Here is a 21,076-nt window from a genome sequence, read left to right on the forward strand (position 1 = left end):
TTGTTGGCACGGTTGCCAAGTAATGTTTCGCGCTCGAATGGAATGCAAGCAAACAAGTACCTGGCACCGGCAGCTCCGAGTATATGTTTTTGTCTAGGAATAAATTAGATCCATGGACCGAGGGACTCAATCTGCTGGTATGGAAATGGTTTCACGATGGAATCGAATTTTTTTTTATTGTTTTTAATATCAAGCTTTTTCACAAATTATTGTACTTTACACAACAGTGAAATGGTGAATTTATTGTTTTACATCTAACCATACGGCAATGATTGACTTAGGAATAACGTTCGTGTATAGAACTACGGTATGCATTAACAGTACTATTTACCCCTTAGTGCTTTTCAGTGATGTTTGGTCCAGCCCGGCGGTGGTTTCGGAATTGGCACCCATTCAGTTACCTGCACCGGTCCCCAGACGCGCTTCCAGACACCGACGTACACCTTCTTCTCCTGCCAGCTCTTCACCCAGCGTGGCTTCCAGATGAACTTCTTCTTCCAAAATCCGGTCGGCTGCGGCGTAGCAGTCACGACGACATGATCATGGTGCACATGATGCACATCATGGTGGTGCACATCGTGATGCAGATCGTGGTGAAGGTCGCGATGCAGATCATGGTGCACGTCGTGATGTAAGAGCGAATGGTCAGCTTGTGCCGCCAGGCTGTGCAGCAGCGCCTCCGGATGATGGTGCACTAACTCATGGTCAGCATGAGCATGATGGTGGGCGAGTGCTTCGCTGGCAGCATAGCTAGATCCCGCGTAACCGGGTGAGAGAGAAAAAGGAAAATGAATCCAAAAGAACAGAACAAAATTAAATCTTATGTGGCCAGCACGGTAAAAGCATCGCTTTCCGCTTCTATAATATATCTTTCAAGCGCATTTAATCATGCGCAACGTCAAGCCTGCCACTTCATTAATGGAACAAATGGAAATGGATCGAAACTTGTAAGACCACGGCGGCCACGGTCCCGTCCATTGGTTGCTCCCATAATTCAGTCTCATTTGTGGCAAATTAAATGGGCAAAATCAATCTTCACTGGTTGGCTCTCGTAAGATTAAATCGCAATAATTGGAAACCCTGGCCACTGCAAACATGGGCACGTTGCCAATTTCGATACCACACCCCTAACCACCCTAGAAGATCCCCCCACCACACAGGTATCTTCTAACGTTTCCATTAACGCCCGGGGCTAAAAGGTTCGTACGCGCTTGAGGTAAATTATGGCACATATATTCTATTTATTTTCTCCCTATCTTGCGTACCTTCTCGTTCTCTCTATTTTTGCTCTCTACAATTCTTTCTTTCATCATTTCAACCCACTAGAGATTTCATACGGCTCGTCGTAGTGTATTTGTTCTTTGCCCGTTTGGTTGGTTTTCTTCGCCAGACCAATTTACAACCTAATTGCACACTAATCGATTTCCCCATACCACAGCAACTGTTTACTTAATTCACTGTGTGGTGTCTAAGGGGGTAAAACTCGGCGGCGGCCGCTTCGTGCCCGCTGGGTTGGAGTTCGTATTGGTTTTCCACTTTGTTTTGGCAGATGGTTAACGTTTTGCACAGCTTTCCCATTCCGGCATGTTTTCCCATCGCGGCAGGGTTAAAGGTCGAACTTCGTTTAAAGACAAGAAAGAAGGTGGTAGCACTATGCAAGGCATTTTTTTTATCGATACGAGGGTACTCGTTTTCGTATTAAGGGTTTTAGCACGTATCATGCTGCTCATGATGTTGCGTGTGTGTGGATGTATTTAACAGCCGCGAAAAAGAAAAAGCCAGGAACACTGAGGTATATTTATCGGTTGTACCGAGGTTACCACAAGAGCGTACGAGTAGTAATCAAAACATGAAAGTATCAGATGACTGTCTAAAATTATGCGTACAGTAGAAAACAGTTGTGTTATAAACGTACAGTAGGTTACAGTTGTGTTATAAACATGCTTTTTATTACTGCTCATATCGCTTATATGTTGCAGTTTCTTTTTGTACGGTATAACTTACCTTTCTAAATCACTAGCCAGGGAGTGCGGCAGAATCGATAATATTAGCGTCAATGATGCTGCAAGTAATACTGGCTGTAACGAACACAAAAAAGAACCTACAATTAAAGAACTGTGAAGTTTGTTTGCCGGTCTCGTAGTACAGTCGTCAACTCGTACGACTTAACAACATGCCCGTCATGGGTTCAATCCCCAAATAGACCGCGCCGCCATACGTAGGACTGACTATCCTGCTATGGGGGGGAATCAATTAGTCACTGAAAGCCAAGGCCACTAGTGGGTACAGGCAGGCCTTGACCGACATCGGTTGTTGAGCCAAAGAAGAAGAAGAAGAAGTTTGTTTGCTCACACTAGGTCGTCAAGTCAAAATTTCGTTATGGTGGAGGCGCCTGGTCTGTATAATTACAGCATTTTTAAAGGATCAGATATTCTGTTAAAAAAATGTTTAAATGCAAAAGTTCTTGCGATCTTGGTTAAATTTACATCCCATATTATAGTATATTTACTGTACATCAACCTATATCTCACACATCTGAGTTGATCTTTTCAGTATGTTACGTAAGTTTTTTTAACACAAAATTTCATCCTACTTTGAACAACATTTTTACAAACAAGAATAGAGCTGGCAAGATGGCAGAACACCAGACAAAGACGCGAGACCGTGAGATACTTCGGACACTGCTGCAGCATACCATGGCCACAAAGCGGTTATAGCACTAGATAGGTAAGTACGTATAAATCATTTCCTACTAGTATTGTTTGAACACTCTTAAACAATAGTTTCATAAACCATCACCTCGATTGACTCGGGATTTTTACTCACTTTCTTCGACATGTTTCCTTAACACTTCCCACACTTTATCTATACTAACTGATTACTCAAACTTCGATGATGTACCTCGTATTGGCGCCACACGACTGACCACTTCTTCCCATAAACGAACGGGTTTTAAACAATACGACACTTTACCACTGTTTGCGTTCCATACGAAATGGTCAATGCACCTGTATGTTAGATACACGGTGGGGAGGGTCATTGGTAAAAGGCAGTTACTGTTCAAAATGGCAATTTGAGCGTTTCCCACTCCAAATTGCCAAATGATAAGGATGGCGGCGGAAGTAAACATAACACATGCGGTGCATTGGGCAGCACGCTTATAGTGAGGTGCATGGTGTTAGGTGAATTTGCTCACTTATGTTTTAAAATTGTTTCAAGAATAAGAATAATTAAAATGAACATAATTACATAGTTTAAACATGTATAAACAAAAATAAACTAACAAAAAATCAATTTTAAATTATACAGTGCTTATAACTGTAATGTGCTGAAAAAACAAAACATGTTAAATGGTTCAGCATATTAATATTTTTCTAAGCCTTTGAGCTAAATGTAGAACGAGTTGTGAACTATTTTCGAGAAATTGTGAAAATTTTTAGTAAATTATTTTACTAAAAGATGTCATTTTTTTATCAAAAGCTTATTTAATATTTGTTAACCATTGTACCTTTAAATGAATGCAAGACAAAACTTCGGTTTCACGTCTTATGGTTATAAAATAACCAAATAATTTCCGTATAACAGCGTGTATAACGACCCCTTTGAATAAATGAATTATTAAATATATAAAAAAAAGCAACAAAGAGTTATTTTACTCATAATTTTATAAAATTCAAAACAACTTGGTGTCCATGTTACCAATTTCGATCAGATCAAATGAGATTTTTTCGTGCTTCTAGTGCAAGCGAATGGAAGGCCACCAGTTTAGCTTCGTATTCTTTTGGTATTTTCTGGGCTTTAGATTTTAACCTCATGATTAAGTGGTTCCTTTTTATACATTTGAATCACTAATTTAAAGAACCAGTGAGTTGAATTGTTTCCTCAGTTTCCAAATCGTTTTCTTTTTTTTCTAAGCTTTTCCTTGGAAATATTCCTTCCCTTTTCTAGTATTTTTTGTGGATACCCATGCACCAGACTATCTTTCTATGGGGTCGAGTGTAATGTCTTAGGGGTATTCGAAAAGGTACTACCCTTGCATAACGATCCCTGTTATCAGATTTTGGTCTCTTTCGACATAAAAAGGGGGTCGTTATACACGCTTAAATACGGTACTTCTCAACATAATAAAATCATACTTAAACCTACCGCTTCAACTGTTTCCGAAGCTTATACGATGTGATAGTTGATGTGATAATGCTCGCCGCGTCACTCCGTAGCCACCGAAATTGTCTTCCAATCACACTCCCGCATACTTCCAACCACCTCAAATCAACTGGAAGATCAGCACCACCAACACGCACCACCACCACCACGCGCTACATAATTCGCGTTCTATTTTGTATGCAACTCGGCTACACACTGCACACTGGCCACACTGTCATGCTCGGGCACGATCGTAACCAGTCGCGTAAAGCGTAAAACGACATAAACTGAATTTTTAACTTCCTCTTTCCCACACGTAACACCCCCTTTCTTCGCCCTTAGTGACACAATGCACCAAATTGTTGAGTGGGGAATAGTGGATGGGACTTGTATTTCATACTACGATCAATCGAAAGTGGAATTATAATAGTGGGGAGGAACTTTTTCCCGTAAATTACACTATCGAGTGGGATTTTTTTTCTTCGATTACAAACACATCTGCGTGTAGGAAGTGGAACATGCACGAGGGCAGTTATTCCAATTGCAAATGGTTTTATTTTGAATGAGGTAAAGCTATCGCTTTCAAACCATAACGATCGGTAAATCCATCACCCGGCAGGTGGACGACGCATACCAAATCTGGTATTAAATCTATAGATTATGTCATTGATCGTAATGCGGCGATGTAGCGTAAAGCTAAAGATGGCCACGACGCGTGCAATAATAACCTAGTAAGTGCTCCCATTTGGTACTGGTGGTGCCGACCTACTGGCTCGAAATTAGGTGAGCGATATTGTAATTTTGCTCTAGTTAAGAGGAATTTTTGGAAAACACCCGTTTTTTGTTAATTTGTGAGGAAAATATTTAGTATTTGATAAAGTAAATATCGCCCACTCTACAGCCTTATAAAAATACTAAACAAATATAATATACGTTCAAAAAATTAACTAAAATTTCGTTGAAGCATGCATTCTTTTTACCCTACTCCTATACATGTATCGTTGGTTTCAATCGTTTCCAAAAAAAGCAGCAAGAGCAAGAACAACAAAAACCATGCTAGAAACAAAACACGTTTAACGATGTGCCAAAAACTACACCTAAAAGCATCGATCCAAACACGTATCCCGACGAATTTCACCCGCGGGCCAATGTACTGTCATGCGACGACGAAAGTGGAGGGAAAAGAGCAAAACACAACCTCCTAACGTCGTCTTCGATGGCACGCTACGCGAATGTGGCTAAACGATTGGAAATGCGTCTCTCCGGACTATAAATAAAGCGTTTGGTCAGTCCTAACCACTGTGGGCAATGGAGGGCTGGTGCAAGAGGTGGAGTAAAAACGAACAAATCAAATTAAACTGTAGCATCAAATCCCTGTTGGCAACTGCGCGGCACAAGCCAAACCCTTTGGTTGGTGTGCATTGCGGAGAGGCGTAACATTATGGGCCACAATTTCCCGTGCCGAGATGTTGCTGGATATTTTTTTCATTTTTTTTTCTGGTGTGAATTTCGTACTCTAAAAAGGAGGCCAAGATCAATGGTATTTTTTAAAGACAAATAATGGTGGTTTTCGTCCAAAACACCACAACCAGGAGATCAGTGTGGAATAAAGAAAACAACACGTTTCCTGGAACACTGGATCTTATTTCCTTCCTTCTCGCCTTAATCCTCCTAGAAAGTGTTTATTTTACTTAGAAACACAGAAACACGCGGTGCAAGGTTAGGATGTTTCGACCTGTGCCATGATGGACGATTATGCTGTGCACGTTAACATCCGATCTCGCTCAACACTCCTGTTTGGGGCTGATGAAGTACGCAGCCGATCAGATGGTTTGCACAGTTTATTTATCTTTACTTTACGGAGAGCATAGCATTTGGTTTACCTTTTTGCTGTGGTGCCAAAAAATGTTGTTTAAGTCGGTGCAGCTGTTCAAAGGAAGTAGTTTGAAACGTTATGAAGCCAAAGTAATCGATTGGGGAAAGGTTGTAGTTCATTATTTTAAATGCAGGAAATTTGTATTACATATCATTCTAAACTCTCCATGTTAAATGTTAAATACTTTAGTTTCAGTATATAGCAAAGGTCTTGATTCTTTGTAGTCTTCTTTTTTGTAAAATTGTATTTCATAATCCGTTACCAGCGTGTAACTGTTGTAGTGTTGGGAGATTCAGGATTCGGAAGATTCGAAGATTCAATCCCTAGAAAGATTCGATTGGATCGGATCCCGTTTGTATGATTAGAATCCCTAAAAGATTCCTTTGCGATTGGGTTTTGATTACGAATCGATTGGGATTGGGATTCGTTTGGGAGTCGATTGGGATTCTGATTGGGATTGGGATTGCAACTTGATTGGGATTGAGATTCGTTTGGAATTCGATTGAGATTCGGATTGGGATTGGGATTCGATTGGAATTCTGATTGGGATTACTAATGGAATTCTTATTGCGATTGCGTTTGGAATTGGGATTGCGATTGAAATTAGAGGCTGTCTCCGAGATACGCTATTAATGGGGGTGGAGAGAAACCACGTATCTCTAATTTCGTAAGTCGAATCACGCAGTTTTCAGTCAAAATGTAGCAAATGTTCGTGTAATATAGCATTTAATGAGAAGTTATAGTCACTAAATAAATTATTTGATTTGATATTGAAAAAAGGTCCATGTCGGGGACCTGTACTAATTATGTTGTAAGTACTGCAAAGTTAAATAATTTGGAGTAAAACAGAATGACCTCTTATTCAAGCTTCAAATAATTAATCCTCCCCCAAACCCCCCCCCCCCGTGCTGCAAACTAGAATAACACGCTATACCACATTGGAATTGGGATCGGGATTCAAAGATTCGAATCCCATACAGGATTGGGATTCGAAGATTCAAATCCCTTCTGAGATTCATTTTTCCCATCACTAATCTGTTGACTGTCGGAATCGATCCATTAACATGTTTGACAAAAAAGTTTTTAATTTTAGTCCTTCTGTGATGTTGTTAGCTATGAATCGTTTGATTTGTTTACGTGTCTCCACGTTTTGGTTTTCTCTCGTATTTTGCTATGAAATTATGATTTATGGACTTAACAAACATGAATTAAGTACACATCCACATGTGCAGACTGATCAACATACCCGTCACGGTTTGATACTTTTTTTTTTTTTTTTTTTCTTCTTTGGTTTGGTCTTTGGCTTCTTTGGTTAGGTAACCGCAAATGAGGGATGTACCATGTGTTGTAGTAGTTGTTTAGTAGTGGCACTCTCTGAGGTAGTTTTTCATAATTACGAAACCACACTTCTTCACTTTTTTCTCTTCAAAGATGAGGGTATTATTTAGCTATTTCGCATTAGCTTTTGCAAAAAATCTCGCCATTTTCTTAATAAATCTTGGAAAACCATCATTTAAAAAATGGCGATAATTGTATGTATTATACTAGGTTGGATAGTCTCTTTTAAATTGTTTAAATTATTAATTATCGTTATTAGTCATTATCGTTATCAAAAGGCTTTGCATTTGTACTTCGTGTGCCTATGACCTATGACCTATGTCTACAACACTAGTTCCGAAAATTAAAACAATTGTTATGCTTGGTTTTCCCTGAGTAGTTTTAGTTGATGATCTTATTTTTTTGCTCTCGCAAAATCGAAGAGGATCTTCATTGATGTGTAAAGACGATATACGAGGTTTAAAAAAACTGGTCAGCAAGCCTCATAGTCAGCACCTGTCTGGAGTAATGCATAAGAATTTTTAAATGCCGTGAGTCAATATCATGAATTGCTTTTCGTTGTTTAATTTATTTAAATAATATAATTTGATATAATTTTATTTTTATACTCTCTTATTTGCACATTATTAATGATGTATAGTGAAGACTTTGATATGAATAGATTTGTTGGAGGCAACAAAACAATGTAGATTAGATTATATGTCCAAGGATAAGTCCTTAATTATTTGGTGAAGGAGATACCAACAATTGACCAAAATGGATATTCTATGCTATTTAGAACGTATAATTGAGAATGATATTTTGAATGCAAACACACAAAAACTAAACAATTATCATGCAGTACAGTCTCGGATAAAATAGTCTCGCATACTACCACCTGCCGGGATAGAAATATTAGCAGATATTTTTATTTTATTTAGCCTAACAACTACTGTCGGTCACGGCCTGTACCATTAGTGGGTATAGGTTTCAGTGACTTATTGGTTACTCATGGCAGGATAGTCAGGTTTACGCATGGTGCACCGTCTATTCGGATCTTGACCCCATGACGGGCATGTTGTTAAGTCGTGCGAGTTGACGACTGTTTCGTACCACGAAACCAGAAAAGCAGACCATATGACCAATGTTTTATCTATCAGACCAAAGAACCATTGAAACGCTAGGGATCATTAGATTTGAATTGAATTTTACCCAATCACGCTCACAAAAAAGTCGAAAATGACATAAAGAGACTAATTTGAATAGAGTGTTAAGTGTTAAGAAACATTTGTTCGGCTATAATTAAAACATAGAGTCTATAGATTTAACGAAATTTGATGAATCAATTCCTTTTCTTGTGCATGATTTGTAATTTATCATTACATTACTTACAATTTATGGTTTTATTTGAATGAAAATGTTTTTTTCCTTACAGCTAAACAACTAAATTTTTAAATCACCAATATCATTATTTGGTGATTTGGGGATTACGTACTGAATCAAATTGTAATTAAAAAAAAACACAAAAAAACCGTTTACAACATCGTTGCAGACCACATCAACGAGGACCCACATTCTATTTTTTGGCGTTAAAAGCTTAAAATATATGAAACCAATTTGCATTTTTGTCCCGGACAGTTCACATGAGAAAAGATAAAGGACGGCACACCCTAATTTGTTAACCAAAGCATAGGTGAAACGGCTGTCCCATTCATTACCACGCCTAACGGCACGAGAGAAACATAAATTAGAACAAACGAACAGTGCCCGTGTCGTAAAAATATCTACCTGTCAGTATGACCGAACGCATTTTCTCTCAGTTTTTTTTACCATTTTTTTATATCGATTTGCATTTTTTCTTCTATATTTTCTATCTCTCTCAATTTCACGCATTCTGTTTTACTTTTTACGAACTCAAGAAAATCAACGCATGGGACGAGATTTTATGTTCAAGTATTTCCTCCCCATCAGTTTTCCGTCACGCTTAGTAAAAAATACGTACCCAGGGGCTGAACGATCATTAGAACTTGGGAGTTAATGCACGCTCAAAACATTTTAAAACAACCACGCACAAAAAAATGACACCGACGAGAAACATTCAATAACAACGACCAAAACGAATCAGAAAATGAGCGAGCCTCTTCTGCTTCGGACGGGTCAGCGATTAACATACAAAACGACGTAAATCGGCAGCGGGTGTAGGCAGATGAATACACATAGAACGAAAAAGCGGGAGTACATGAGAGCAGAATGAAGGATGAAGGAGGAAAAAGAAGGAACCACTTTCTACAGCGCCGGCAGCGTGTAAGTCAATTTATCACCCCCGGAAAAGCGACAACTGTCACGCACGCTAGCGCTAGGACGACGACGACTCACGCCGGGCGTGGTGTTAGTTGTTTGCGTTGCGTATTCGGGTTGAATGGTATTTATTCTGATGCTGTATGTTTTGGTGTTTTTGTTTACATTATCAAACAGTGCACAGTGTTGCTCGAGCGACACGAACAAAATCACTACCGATCGAGAGACATTTGATTCCGATTCATCAATTTCTCTGGCCATGGCTGTGGTGTGCCTTTAGTTCTGTACAAACGACAAGCCGCCTCCATCAGATCTGCCTTTTTTTGTAATGACGGTTGATTGCTATTCATTCAAACTGTCTATATTTTGACAGACAACCGTCAAAACACAGGCACATTTTAACTAAATCCTCAAGAACAAAAACAACGGCCTCTGGTGGGAGACGAAAAAAAAAATTGGCAGAAAAAAGAGGTTTGACGGTTCGGGTGTGTAGTATGTAAAAACGACATTTGACCGGACACTAAACCGTATATAAATACAAACACCACATACAGACATACATACAAACACACACACACACACACACGCATGTGAGATCATTCTCGCGACGAAGCAACCGGTAGTAGATCATATTTACCAAGTAGATCACCATCGATCACCACCACCATCCCCACCATTTCAGTTTGAGAGGGAAAAACTACATTTTGCTTTGGCTTCGTCGCATGAGACAGTAGCGGATCAAGAGCGATGATTTGTTTGTCTAACGATCCGCAAGCAAAACTGAAGCTGACAGGTTGGGGTTGTTGTTTTTCCATCGTTGGTGGGGAATTTGTTTGTTTTTGGCCCGTGCGGCGAACCGAACCGAAAACCCCGAAACGCCCAACGATTTGCGCCATTTGCGCGCGAAGCCGCTTGGTGTAATGGAACGGACGGAAAGTGTTTGCACCATTAGCTAACGATAGGGGATGCCATGGTAGGGTGATGACGGAAATATTTTCCGTCGGTGGAAATGAGCGGCGATCTGCAAATTGATGGAGTGGAAATGGAAGGGAGTAGAAACGTTGCCAGAAATGTTGCGTGATTGTCAGAATATAAGTTTCACATTACCTTAAATTAAAGTTTTTTAATACACTACTAGCCAAAAAAAATATATCAACATAATACGAACGCTATTCCAGAATTTACTTATTACTTCATTCTAATTATCCTCAAAAATGTCCATTTGTGTGAATACACAATATAGAACAGCAGTAAAAGGGATGTCGAAAGCGTGTACCAGTTTCACAATCTTGACAAGCTCTGTCCCTAGATTTGTATTTCCCGACACCTTACATTGATTTATGGGGCACGCTTTCACCATTACATTACCATTCCCACCCAGTACAGTATGCTTGCGAGAAATGCGGTTAACAATTTCCGGATGGTAACGTTTTTTTTTTTTATTCGTGAGGGACGGCTTTGCTCCGTATTGTTTAAAATTAGTGAAGGCAAATTAGACTTTGTAACAATTTACAAATTTTACATGTGCTTGTAAATCTGTAATGTCCAACTATCACAAAAGAAAAGAAAAAGAAGCTTACTTTTTCGATCAATTCTCGATGGAAGAGTGAAAAAACTGACACCAAACACAATGAACATTATTGTGAAGCCGTCAAAAACACTTCGGAATAGGTAGATGCACAGTACCTACAATCGATAGAAGATAGAATGCCAATATAGACAGTCGAAAACGAGAGACCGTGAGCGGTTTCGGACACTCCTGAGGCAGGCCAAGACCGCAAAGCGGTTGTAGTGCCGGATAAGTAAGTAAGTGATACCGACAAAAATCTTAAAATCCAAAGGGATGTATACTTACTTACTTATCCGGCGCTACAACCGCTTTGCGGTCTTGGCCTGCCTCAGGAGTGTCCAAAACCGCTCACGGTCTCGCGCCTTCGTCTTCCAGTCCGTTAAGGGATGTATATAAATCATAAAATTGGTGTTATTTTTTTTAGCAAATGAATTAATCGAGAATAATGGATGTGGTCACTTTATACTGTCATTACTATTTTATTCAATTTTGAGAATACTATTTTTTCTTTCTTTAAAATTCTTATTTTTGTCTTTTACACATTGCAGATAACGGATAAGTTTAAAAAAATAGCAATTACAGTGAAACGCCGTTTATCCATGCTCATTAAGAATTGAGCCCGTCCAGAAACTTGGATAATATGAATAATGGACGCAAGTATGATTTTTGTGAACTAATTAGTATTTTTTTAAATTTAAATTATATTTATAAATTTTATGAAATTAATTTTATTGTTTTACGTTATATTATGATCTGATAGCGATTTTTTTTTTCAAAACTCCTGCTACGCAAAACATGCCATCTTTGTATTGAGTTGTTATTTCTGAACAGAGGGATATATGGACAATAGGAAAAGGTAACCCCATTAACGATCATCGGGCGGTCGGAAGTCAAAAAAATATGTATATCTTGGATTAAAAAATGTTCGTGTATATTAAAAAGCTAAATAGTCAGTTACGAAAAATCTGTAATATTATAACTATCATTTCAACTTCAGAAGTTATGACTGGTCAAAGTTAAAAAATCTTTCCAAACTACGTTTTTTCCAACTTCTGTCCTATTTTCACAGGATGAGTTTACCTGTGATTATTTGTAGTATGTTGATGAATAATATATATTCGGAAAGGAAATTTTATTTTCTTTTTTAATGAAAAATAAACCAAAAAAAATCCTTTCTTGTTCTAGTACCTTTTTTTTATTACAAACTGAAAAAATCGCACAAAAAACTACATTTTTCAATCACTTTTATTTTGCTTGTCACTGTGGTTGTAAAACTGGATTGAGCATTTTTTATTAACTACATGCTACATGGCTACAGCAGCGTTTAAGCTTCTCTTTCATCACAAACAACAGAACGCCCTGTACTTGGCGCTACGCTGTGTTCGGGATCTTAGTACTTTTTGAAAATCATTCAAATCATCATCTGACATTTTGTAACAACATATCAAGAAACCGTAATACTTGTTTGTATTTAACGCGGCAGGTTTCAGCGTTATTGACGAAGATATATCAAATTAACTATACGGCTTAAAACTCTAAATTTAAAAATCACTACATTGACACTAAAAAATGCCGACCGAGATAAAGTAGTTGCCCTAATCATTATTTTCTATTCCTTTTTAAATAACGAATTATCTAATGTAAGGTGCTATTAACACTTAGAAAATTAAAGATTCCTATTTATTTTTAATTATTTGGTTTATAGTGTTGGTAAATTTTGCTAGGATTATTTTAAACGTTTTAATATTAAAACAAATGCAATGCTTCTCAGATATAAAACTAAGTTCATGACTCGATTGTATTCACCAATTGAAATATGTGTCTGTGGCGATGTACAGCTAAGGGATACAGGGTTTTCACTCGTTAGAAAAACTTTGGCACCCAATATAAAGACTTTCCCCAGAGTATGAAGACCAACACCTAGAGTATGACGCAATGATCCCCTTGCTCGGCCTCGTTATTGGGCCGAATGTCTCTATACTATGTGTCAAAATATTTCGAAAATATGAAAACCCCTGCAAAAACGGTGTACGGTAGCGCTATCTGCATGTCCAACGCTTAAAATAATGCTTTACAAATAAATTGACCATTTTGAACAAGATTCCATGTAATACATATCGTGAATAGTACAAACATGACTTATGACCGCGGTTTGTTCAAGGCCGCCCCATAATGTACTGTAAACTTAACTTTTAACAACAACAAAAAAAACAAAATAGAAGAGCGAAAATGTAAGCAGTTGGTACTTTATTTTGCTTGTCACTGTGGTTGTAAAACTGGATTGAGCATTTTTTATTAACTACATGCTACATGGCTACAGCAGCGTTTAAGCTTCTCTTTCGTTACAATAAAGGGTTTTAATAAGAATTGTTTTTGCCATGTGTAATTAACGAATAGGTAAAATGCACTATGCAAAGATATATTTTATCAAGATACTTGATGGCGCAATATTAAAGAAAGAGTCCCATATTCCCACCGAGCAAGGTGGTGAGAATTCTTGCTGTAAAGAGATGAGGGCTCCCCGTGGCTCTAAAGCTCCTTACACAACAATAACTTTAATTGATGATGGATAACACTATTACTCAAGCAACAATCAAACCCGAAATGTTATCCAGCTGAGCCTGATTTGTTTCGATACTCAATTAAATGATTCGCGATCATCCTCAATTCAGAAATGTTGTTATTAAAATTGAATGCTTATTTATTGTTCTATCAGAACCATTCCAGTTCTAGTTTGATGTCATCCAAAGGACAATTTTCTAGAATTTTAATCTATGTTAACGCCTCTAGTTTCGAATCGTAGTTGTTAATCCATGGGCAGTACACTCCGGCTCATGTAAAACCAGACAATTCAGTTAAATTCCCATTCGAGCTGTTACCCAGTTGTTTCGTTCTCTTGCACTTGCTTTGTACCTACCAACTGCATTCGTCTTCAATGTGCTCGAATGTGTTCAAGTTTTAATTCATATATCTCTGAGGCTTCCTGGTAGTTTCTCAAACGAAGGGTTTTCTCGTATCAAACAGTTACTAAGCCGAGGGAATGGTTTTTAATAAATCTCGGGGAAGCTCACATAGGATGGTATGCCGGTCTTCTTATTTGGCACAACAACCGTTGCCTGTGAAGGCCTGCCTGTACCACTAGAGCGCTTGGTATTCAGCGACCCATTGATAATCCATAGCAGGATAGTCGGGGCTTCGTGGGTTCAAGAACGTTGTTAAGTCGTACGGATTGACGCCTGCATTACGAGACCGGCCAAATATAGTTACGCCAAAAAGATGAACAAAAATATCTAAGACCATTTAACAAAAACCTACCTAGTCGTCAGCTCAAACGCCACAACGATTTATTGAAGGCAGTTTCATATTTCCTATTCCCATTCCTACAACTTTAATATGATTTCCCCGCATAAACACATCAATTTGAAATTGAAAACTTCTCTACCACGTTTTTCCACTCGGCTTCATATTAATGTTGGGAGATTCGGGATTCGGACGATTCGAAAATTCAATATCTACAAAGATTCGATTTGATCGGTTCCCGTTTGTACGTTTTGAATACGGTTAAGATTCCATTGGGAATCGATAGCGATTACATGGGGATACGGTTGCAATTCCAATTTGATCGCGATAGTAATCTAATTAGAATATAAATTGGCTCCCAATAGGATTATTGAGAAACGCCCAATTCGAAGAATCGCTAATGAAAACTAACATTTTTGATAAAAAAAATATGGAGTAAAACGTGAATAATTTAAGAGAAATGAGGCTTTATGAGAAAGTTTAAGCAATCGACAAAAATCGCATGGAACAAAAACGGCATAGTCATGCATTTTATCGCAACCCAAAATTCGATTGATATTGGGATTCGGAGATTCGAATCCCAAGTATTTCCCAGACTCGGCGTTTCTCGAGCACATGCTGTACCTTCGTGTAGGTGTCGCTTGGCCTTGTTTGATGTACTGTTTAGTCTTCCGGTCAAAACAGTTTACCATTTCGGCGGTAAACCGCTGAAATTAATTTTGCTATTCCTGTGAAACGTTCCAGACAATCTGATCAAGCCTTGACGGCCATGGGACGTTGCTGGCAGTTTGTTTATGCCAATACCTCTCCCATCAATAAACGCCTCATAATAATATTTAGAACATTCCGCATATATAGATCCACCCGTTGGCTTGCACAACTGTCCAAATGAATTCTGTTATTTACCTCTCGTTGCCCGGTTCCCTCAGACAAACGTGGAGTCGACGTCGTCATGCTGGCCAAGATGGCTGAGCCGAACTTGCAATTCTCGCAGTTTGCCGCACTGCTCATCGTACCGCTGCTCCAGCTGTTCATACAGTGTGGTTTGGGCCGTCGACAACCGTTGCACCATTTCCACCTGTTTGGCTTCACTCTTAGCTAGCTTGCGCTGCAGCTCCACCACAAGATCGGTCAGATCCTGCAGCTTGCGCGTAAAATCTCGCTCGAGAGCATTCAGCCGTACCTCATAATCTACCGTCGAACTGCCGCCCGTCTGCTCTAGCTGACCTACTTTCTGCTCCAGAGCACTTAACCGGTCAGTGTGCCCGGTTGTCAGCTGATCGATCTGTACCTCCGCGGCAATGATGCGACTTTCCAGACTCAAGGTCATGGCGTTACTGCCGGCTGGCGGTGGGTTGCCGTGCGAAGGCTTGCCACCACCTCCAAATACACCCTTTTTCTTGCTCTGCTCGCCAACCGACACCTTCAGGGCGGCGATCTGCTTGGACAGCTCATTCCGGCAGCTCGCAAGATCGCTCTTGAGACTTTTGATTTCGTCGGCCTGTTCCTTCAGCCGCTTGTCGGTCGACTTCGAGCCTTTGCTGCCTGCCGCCCGTTGCTCGTACTCGTCCACCAAGCGCTGCTGCTCCTGGAGACTCTTGAGTGCCTTCAGCTCACTGCTCAGCTCGCCGTACGCGTACTGGGTGGCGGTCAGGTTCTTGCGCACATTGTTCAGCTCGTTGCTGATCTTGTGAATATCGGACGCAGTGTAGGTCGTCTTGTGCCGGCTAAAGTACGACAGCCAGCCCGTATTCTCGTACTCTTCTGGTTGCATATTGCTCATCCTGCCCTTTGTTTCTCTCGATTCACTCACGGTCGTTACAAAAATCGTATAAATTCTCGCTTATTTATCACGCACCAAGCTCACATTCACCCTACATTCCGTAAAGTCGTACACACATGCATATGCTTTCCTCCCTTGGGATCGAGATAATAAATTCACTACAAATTAACTTCGTCGAAAATTGTATCGAGGCCATGGATGCTCTTTCCGGTAGAGACACATATTTTCCAAGCCGTTACTGTTTATTTTTTCTTCCCGATTTCCCTACACAAAATCTCGAAAACGGTGGTTAACTTGTTTGACGAACTGCTCAGTCGAGCAAAGTGCTGGTGTGCAGTGCGTCACGATCAGTGCACGACTACGGAAGATCGTGACCGATCGGGATGAGTTCGTCGGTCGGTTTGCTTAAAAATAAAACCTGTCCTCTTTTGCCTGCGCGGGTCAATTTCGTACAGGCGCCAACCAGCAACCGAACCATACGGTCGTGAGGAAATCTCCCCGTTCTCTCATTTTCTCTCTCACATCAACAACGGACAGGTATCATCGCTTAAGCGTAGCAAGTGAGTTTGGAAATGGGAAATTTTTCCAGCTCGTTTTCGTTCGTTTCTTTGGGGATTATTTGGATTTTTGACCATTCTATCGTATCGCATTGCTGTGATATTGGTGTGTGGACATTTGCTGTGGCCTATGGATCGATAATCAGCATTTTTAATATGCATCAATATGTTGTGAATCATTCTAATTACGTTTAAGATCACTCTTACACGTCACAGAACTTTATTTGCAATTTACAAACATAAACCAAACATTTACACACAATCGCAAAACAAAATATATCCATGGACAGTCGTTATACGGGGATCCAAACAAGCTTAGCAATACTAAAATACTAAAAAGATGTAATACCGAAATAAAACCTGAATTGTTCACCTTCACTGAGAGGTATGTCAGTAGTGACTGTAGTACAGCAACTAAAAGATTCATACAAACAAACGAGAAACACAAAATCTGTTGTTATCATATTATAACAACATTCACCTTCTGCCCTGACGCTACCAATACAAGCAGAATCTCTTTGGCAATTAGCAGCAAAAACACTTTTCAAGAAACACTAGCGATAGAAAACGTAGCGAGCCACATCGTACGCTTTGCGTGCGATCGATCGCTTGCGCAGCAGCAGGTCAGCAACCTGCTCGAACTTGTCCTCATTGCGCGCATAGTACATTGCCGTATCCTTCTCCAGCTGGGCAATCTTTTCCGGCCGCACCTCAACCATCGACAGGAACTCGGTAAGGTACGGATTGAAACGGAAATAGTGACCGGCCGGTAGCAGATCGCTCAGCACCGTGTGCGCCGCTTCCGTGTCGGTGGCCGAATCGAGAATACGCAGGAACTTTGTCTTCCACGAGCTGGACAACGAAGCTTGGTCGAGTATTTTACGGCTTATAATTTTTTGACCATCGTTCGATTTGCCGCGCGTTCGTCCCGTACCGAACGACACCACACACTGGATGCGATCGTTCGGCCACAGACATTTGGCTTCGTGGATGGCCACGGCGGTAGGATTGTTGTACAGTATGCCACCGTCCTGATGCAGCTGACCGTTCAGCGGGAAGTCACCAAAGTACGCCGGAGCGGCCGATGACGCTCGCACTACCTCCCACAGTCGTGCGGTGTGTGACCCGGCGTACACCGACTGCACGTTCTGAGGGAATGTGTAGTTGCGGAATACATGCGCATCGATGTACTCGTCGCAAACGGTAGTCGATATACAGCAGAACTAAGGAATAGAAGGAAGCGACAGCATTTCCTTAGTCGAGAACCGTTTGAACAATGGAGGTTTCGTTTTACCCATGCGTCGTTATCCCACCTTCGGCACATTTGGAAGCATCACCGTGTCGATTATGCGACGGTGGCCCACATGACGTTTCAGTAGCGATTCCCACAGCTCGATATCGTAGTAAGCGTGCGACGAAAACAGGCGCGACGCTCCGGAAAGTTTATCCAGCGTCGTCGGGCGATGGAAGACTTTGTAGGCTATCTTTTTGTAGAGGTGAATGCCTTCGGCAAGGGTTAACCCTTTCTCGGAGGCTAAAAGCAGACGACACAAAGGGGTTAGGCGCAAATCAATCTAAAGCCCACACCAACTTACCCAACGCACAAACCAATATAGCTCCAGTCGAGACGCCGCACACTAGATCGAACAGATCGAATATTCTTCGATTCGTGAGTCGTTCCAGTTTGCGCAGCAGTTCCATCACGATTATACCGCGGATGCCTCCCCCGTCAATGCTCAGGATGCGTATCCCCTCGCTTGACAACGGTGGGACGTACCCGAGCAGCGCCAAACCGAGCTTCGCATGCTGCCTTATGGCAGGATCGGTGGAGTGTTCCAGCTCCTTCAGCAGCTCGATTGCGCCTTCCTCTATCGCGAACGCTTTCTCTTGTGGTAGCTTTTCAAACTTTTCCACCAGCTCGTACAGTACCTGCCGCTGCCGATCAACTGGTATTGCCTTGCGGCGCAAATCCAGCAGAGCATGTCGGGTTTGTGACTGATTTTGACGCTGCAATCGAAGGTAAGGTAAGAAAAATCCCTATGATTAGCTGTTGCCACCCTTGCTTTGCCAACCACACGAGAACTGGGATTTGGTTACATTTTGTTGGCGATTGTGATGCCATTGTTGTTGTGGTACGCATCGCGATACCTTTCCGCTGGCAAGTATTGGCGAGCAGATACCTACGGGCATGAACACGTTAGTTTTTATTTTCTTTGAACCGTAGTCCTATTCACGGATTATTTACCAACAGTCCTCCAGCTGGACATTACTTTTACTAAAATTGTTAAAAATTACGACACATTTTCCCAAAACAAATCCCCACCAAATTGTTTACAACCAGAGTGACCAGATACCGATTTATCTGTACAGTCTGTTCTCGAATTACGCGGTTCTCGACTTACGCGGATTCGGAGATCCGCGGTTGTGTCAATTTGACAGATCAAATGTCCGAATTGTACAATTTGCTTCAACAACAAATTTGCTTAAACAGTCGATTTTGGTATGCTAAAGATCGCTGTTTGAATTCTCCTTTTGCAGTAGATAAATAGCATCAAAGTTGCAGGTGGTCCTACTAAATAGCGGCTTAGCAGCTTCCTTATGCCAGGGTGCTGGGGATTATTTTTCTTTATTTTCAAGCAAGCGTCATCGATGCAATAAACAATAGAATTTGTTTTGTTTGTGTTCATGTGTATATTTTAAAATCTTCAATATTCATAAATTACATGGAATGTATAACAATTTACTGTACAACCACAATCACTTCACTCAAAATTCCTTCTTCAAAAAACTGATCTAACTTATGCAGCAGCAATTAGATGATTGACGGCGTCAGTCTTTGACACTTTGACAAGAACCATCATGTACTGATGTTATGCATTAAAAAAGCTATAAAGTTCCACCAAGTTTGGTGCGCACGATACTTCCGCAAAGTACTTTTTATCTCTTAACCAGTCACAAAGTGCGACATCAGAACGATTTTTCGTTAAACAGCCTCAAATCAGCTATAGAGTTCGAGCTGGCTATTTGGGCATGGTTTCGCATTGGAGTTATGCATCGCTAGAACTAGAACGGCGATGTTTAAATACTAAACTCCAAAGATAACCAGCACTGAAGCAAGTGAGATTTGAGTAATGGTCGACCTATGTATCTGACCACACGACCATTCATATAGATTTTTGCTCGGAAAGTTAGAAGTACATACGTCAAGATTAGATGAAACTTTTCGAAACACATTGCAAGAAAAGAACAGCAATACAATGATGAGTTGTAATACGCCATCTATTGAGCAAACCAATGAAGCTATGGAGCTTTCGTTTTTTTTCTATGGATATTCGATTTTCCAGTCGTTTAAGCTTAATTGGTGGCGCTTGGGCTGTCAATGTAATGATACACGATGTGTAGGAACAAACTGAAACGTATTTTTTATCATTATTGTTATTTTCAACTTACCAATTTATCAAATTAATCGCAATATCAATCGAAGCACTCGAGTTAGCAATGCCACTGCGACTGGTCCTAAGCGGCTGTGTGGAACCCCGAGAAAAGGGAATCGCCACCACTGAGAAGAAAATGTGCATCTTAGTCCTCCTTTGGCTTAGAATACCTAGTACAATTTTCAGGTCGATACTTCAGAAAGGCCTCATTCGTGTGACCGCTATGAACCAAATCTGATGCATCTTCTTTAAATCTCGAATCTCGAATTTCCGCGTAAGTCAAGTCACGCAAATTTTCAGCCAATAAATTTTCAGTGGCTTTAGCTACTAAATTAATGATTCGATATGATTATGAATGGAGATTACAAATTTACACATTTTGCAATGAATTTTAAAATTCGACCAAAAGAGTCATGTTTTGCTTTTGACCATTTGCTTAAAGAACTGTTAAATTTAGCAAACAGCGTATCTCAGAATCCGCGTATAAGAGGGACTGCGTATCTCGGGGACTACCTGTACAGGTAAAATATTAGTGCTCCTACCGAAATCTGCCAAAATAATCTGGACACACTGACTCAGCAACCCTCGCTCAAAACGTCAAAAACCGTCACAATTAATTGTGACGGTTTTTGACGTTTCTAGCGTTGGTTTGGGGATGAACTTTTTTAGAACAAATGTTCTAAAATTGCATAATTTCAGGAGACAAATTGTATACGCCACGGTAGCGCCATCTTTATGTGAGTTTTTGAATCTAAAGAAACTGTAGCGCCGTTTTGTATGCAATTTGTAGATAGTTGT

General features: G+C 40.3%; 2 protein-coding genes across 2 annotated transcripts; both read right to left on the reverse strand.

Annotated features, from left to right (window-relative positions):
* Positions 1–712: 712 nt before the first annotated feature.
* Positions 713–16,907, reverse strand: LOC120900753. Its single transcript, XM_040308182.1, has 3 exons — positions 15,411–16,907; positions 2,005–2,078; positions 713–750 (listed from the first exon to the last, which is right to left on the reverse strand). Exon 1 carries the CDS (start codon positions 16,285–16,287, stop codon positions 15,430–15,432), a length of 858 nt encoding a protein of 285 aa, XP_040164116.1. The 5' UTR covers positions 16,288–16,907; the 3' UTR covers positions 713–750; positions 2,005–2,078; positions 15,411–15,429.
* Positions 16,908–17,029: 122 nt separating this feature from the next.
* Positions 17,030–19,201, reverse strand: LOC120900751 (calcium-independent phospholipase A2-gamma-like). The gene is made up of 5 exons (XM_040308178.1): positions 19,090–19,201; positions 18,942–19,024; positions 18,440–18,851; positions 18,158–18,378; positions 17,030–18,067 (listed from the first exon to the last, which is right to left on the reverse strand). The coding sequence occupies exons 1-5, from the start codon at positions 19,109–19,111 to the stop codon at positions 17,399–17,401; spliced, it is 1,407 nt and encodes a 468-aa protein (XP_040164112.1). The 5' UTR covers positions 19,112–19,201; the 3' UTR covers positions 17,030–17,398.
* Between the last annotated feature and the right edge of the window lie 1,875 nt (positions 19,202–21,076).

Source organism: Anopheles arabiensis, chromosome 3 (assembly GCF_016920715.1).
Source record: "Anopheles arabiensis isolate DONGOLA chromosome 3, AaraD3, whole genome shotgun sequence".
NCBI classification, from domain to species: Eukaryota; Metazoa; Arthropoda; class Insecta; order Diptera; family Culicidae; genus Anopheles; species Anopheles arabiensis.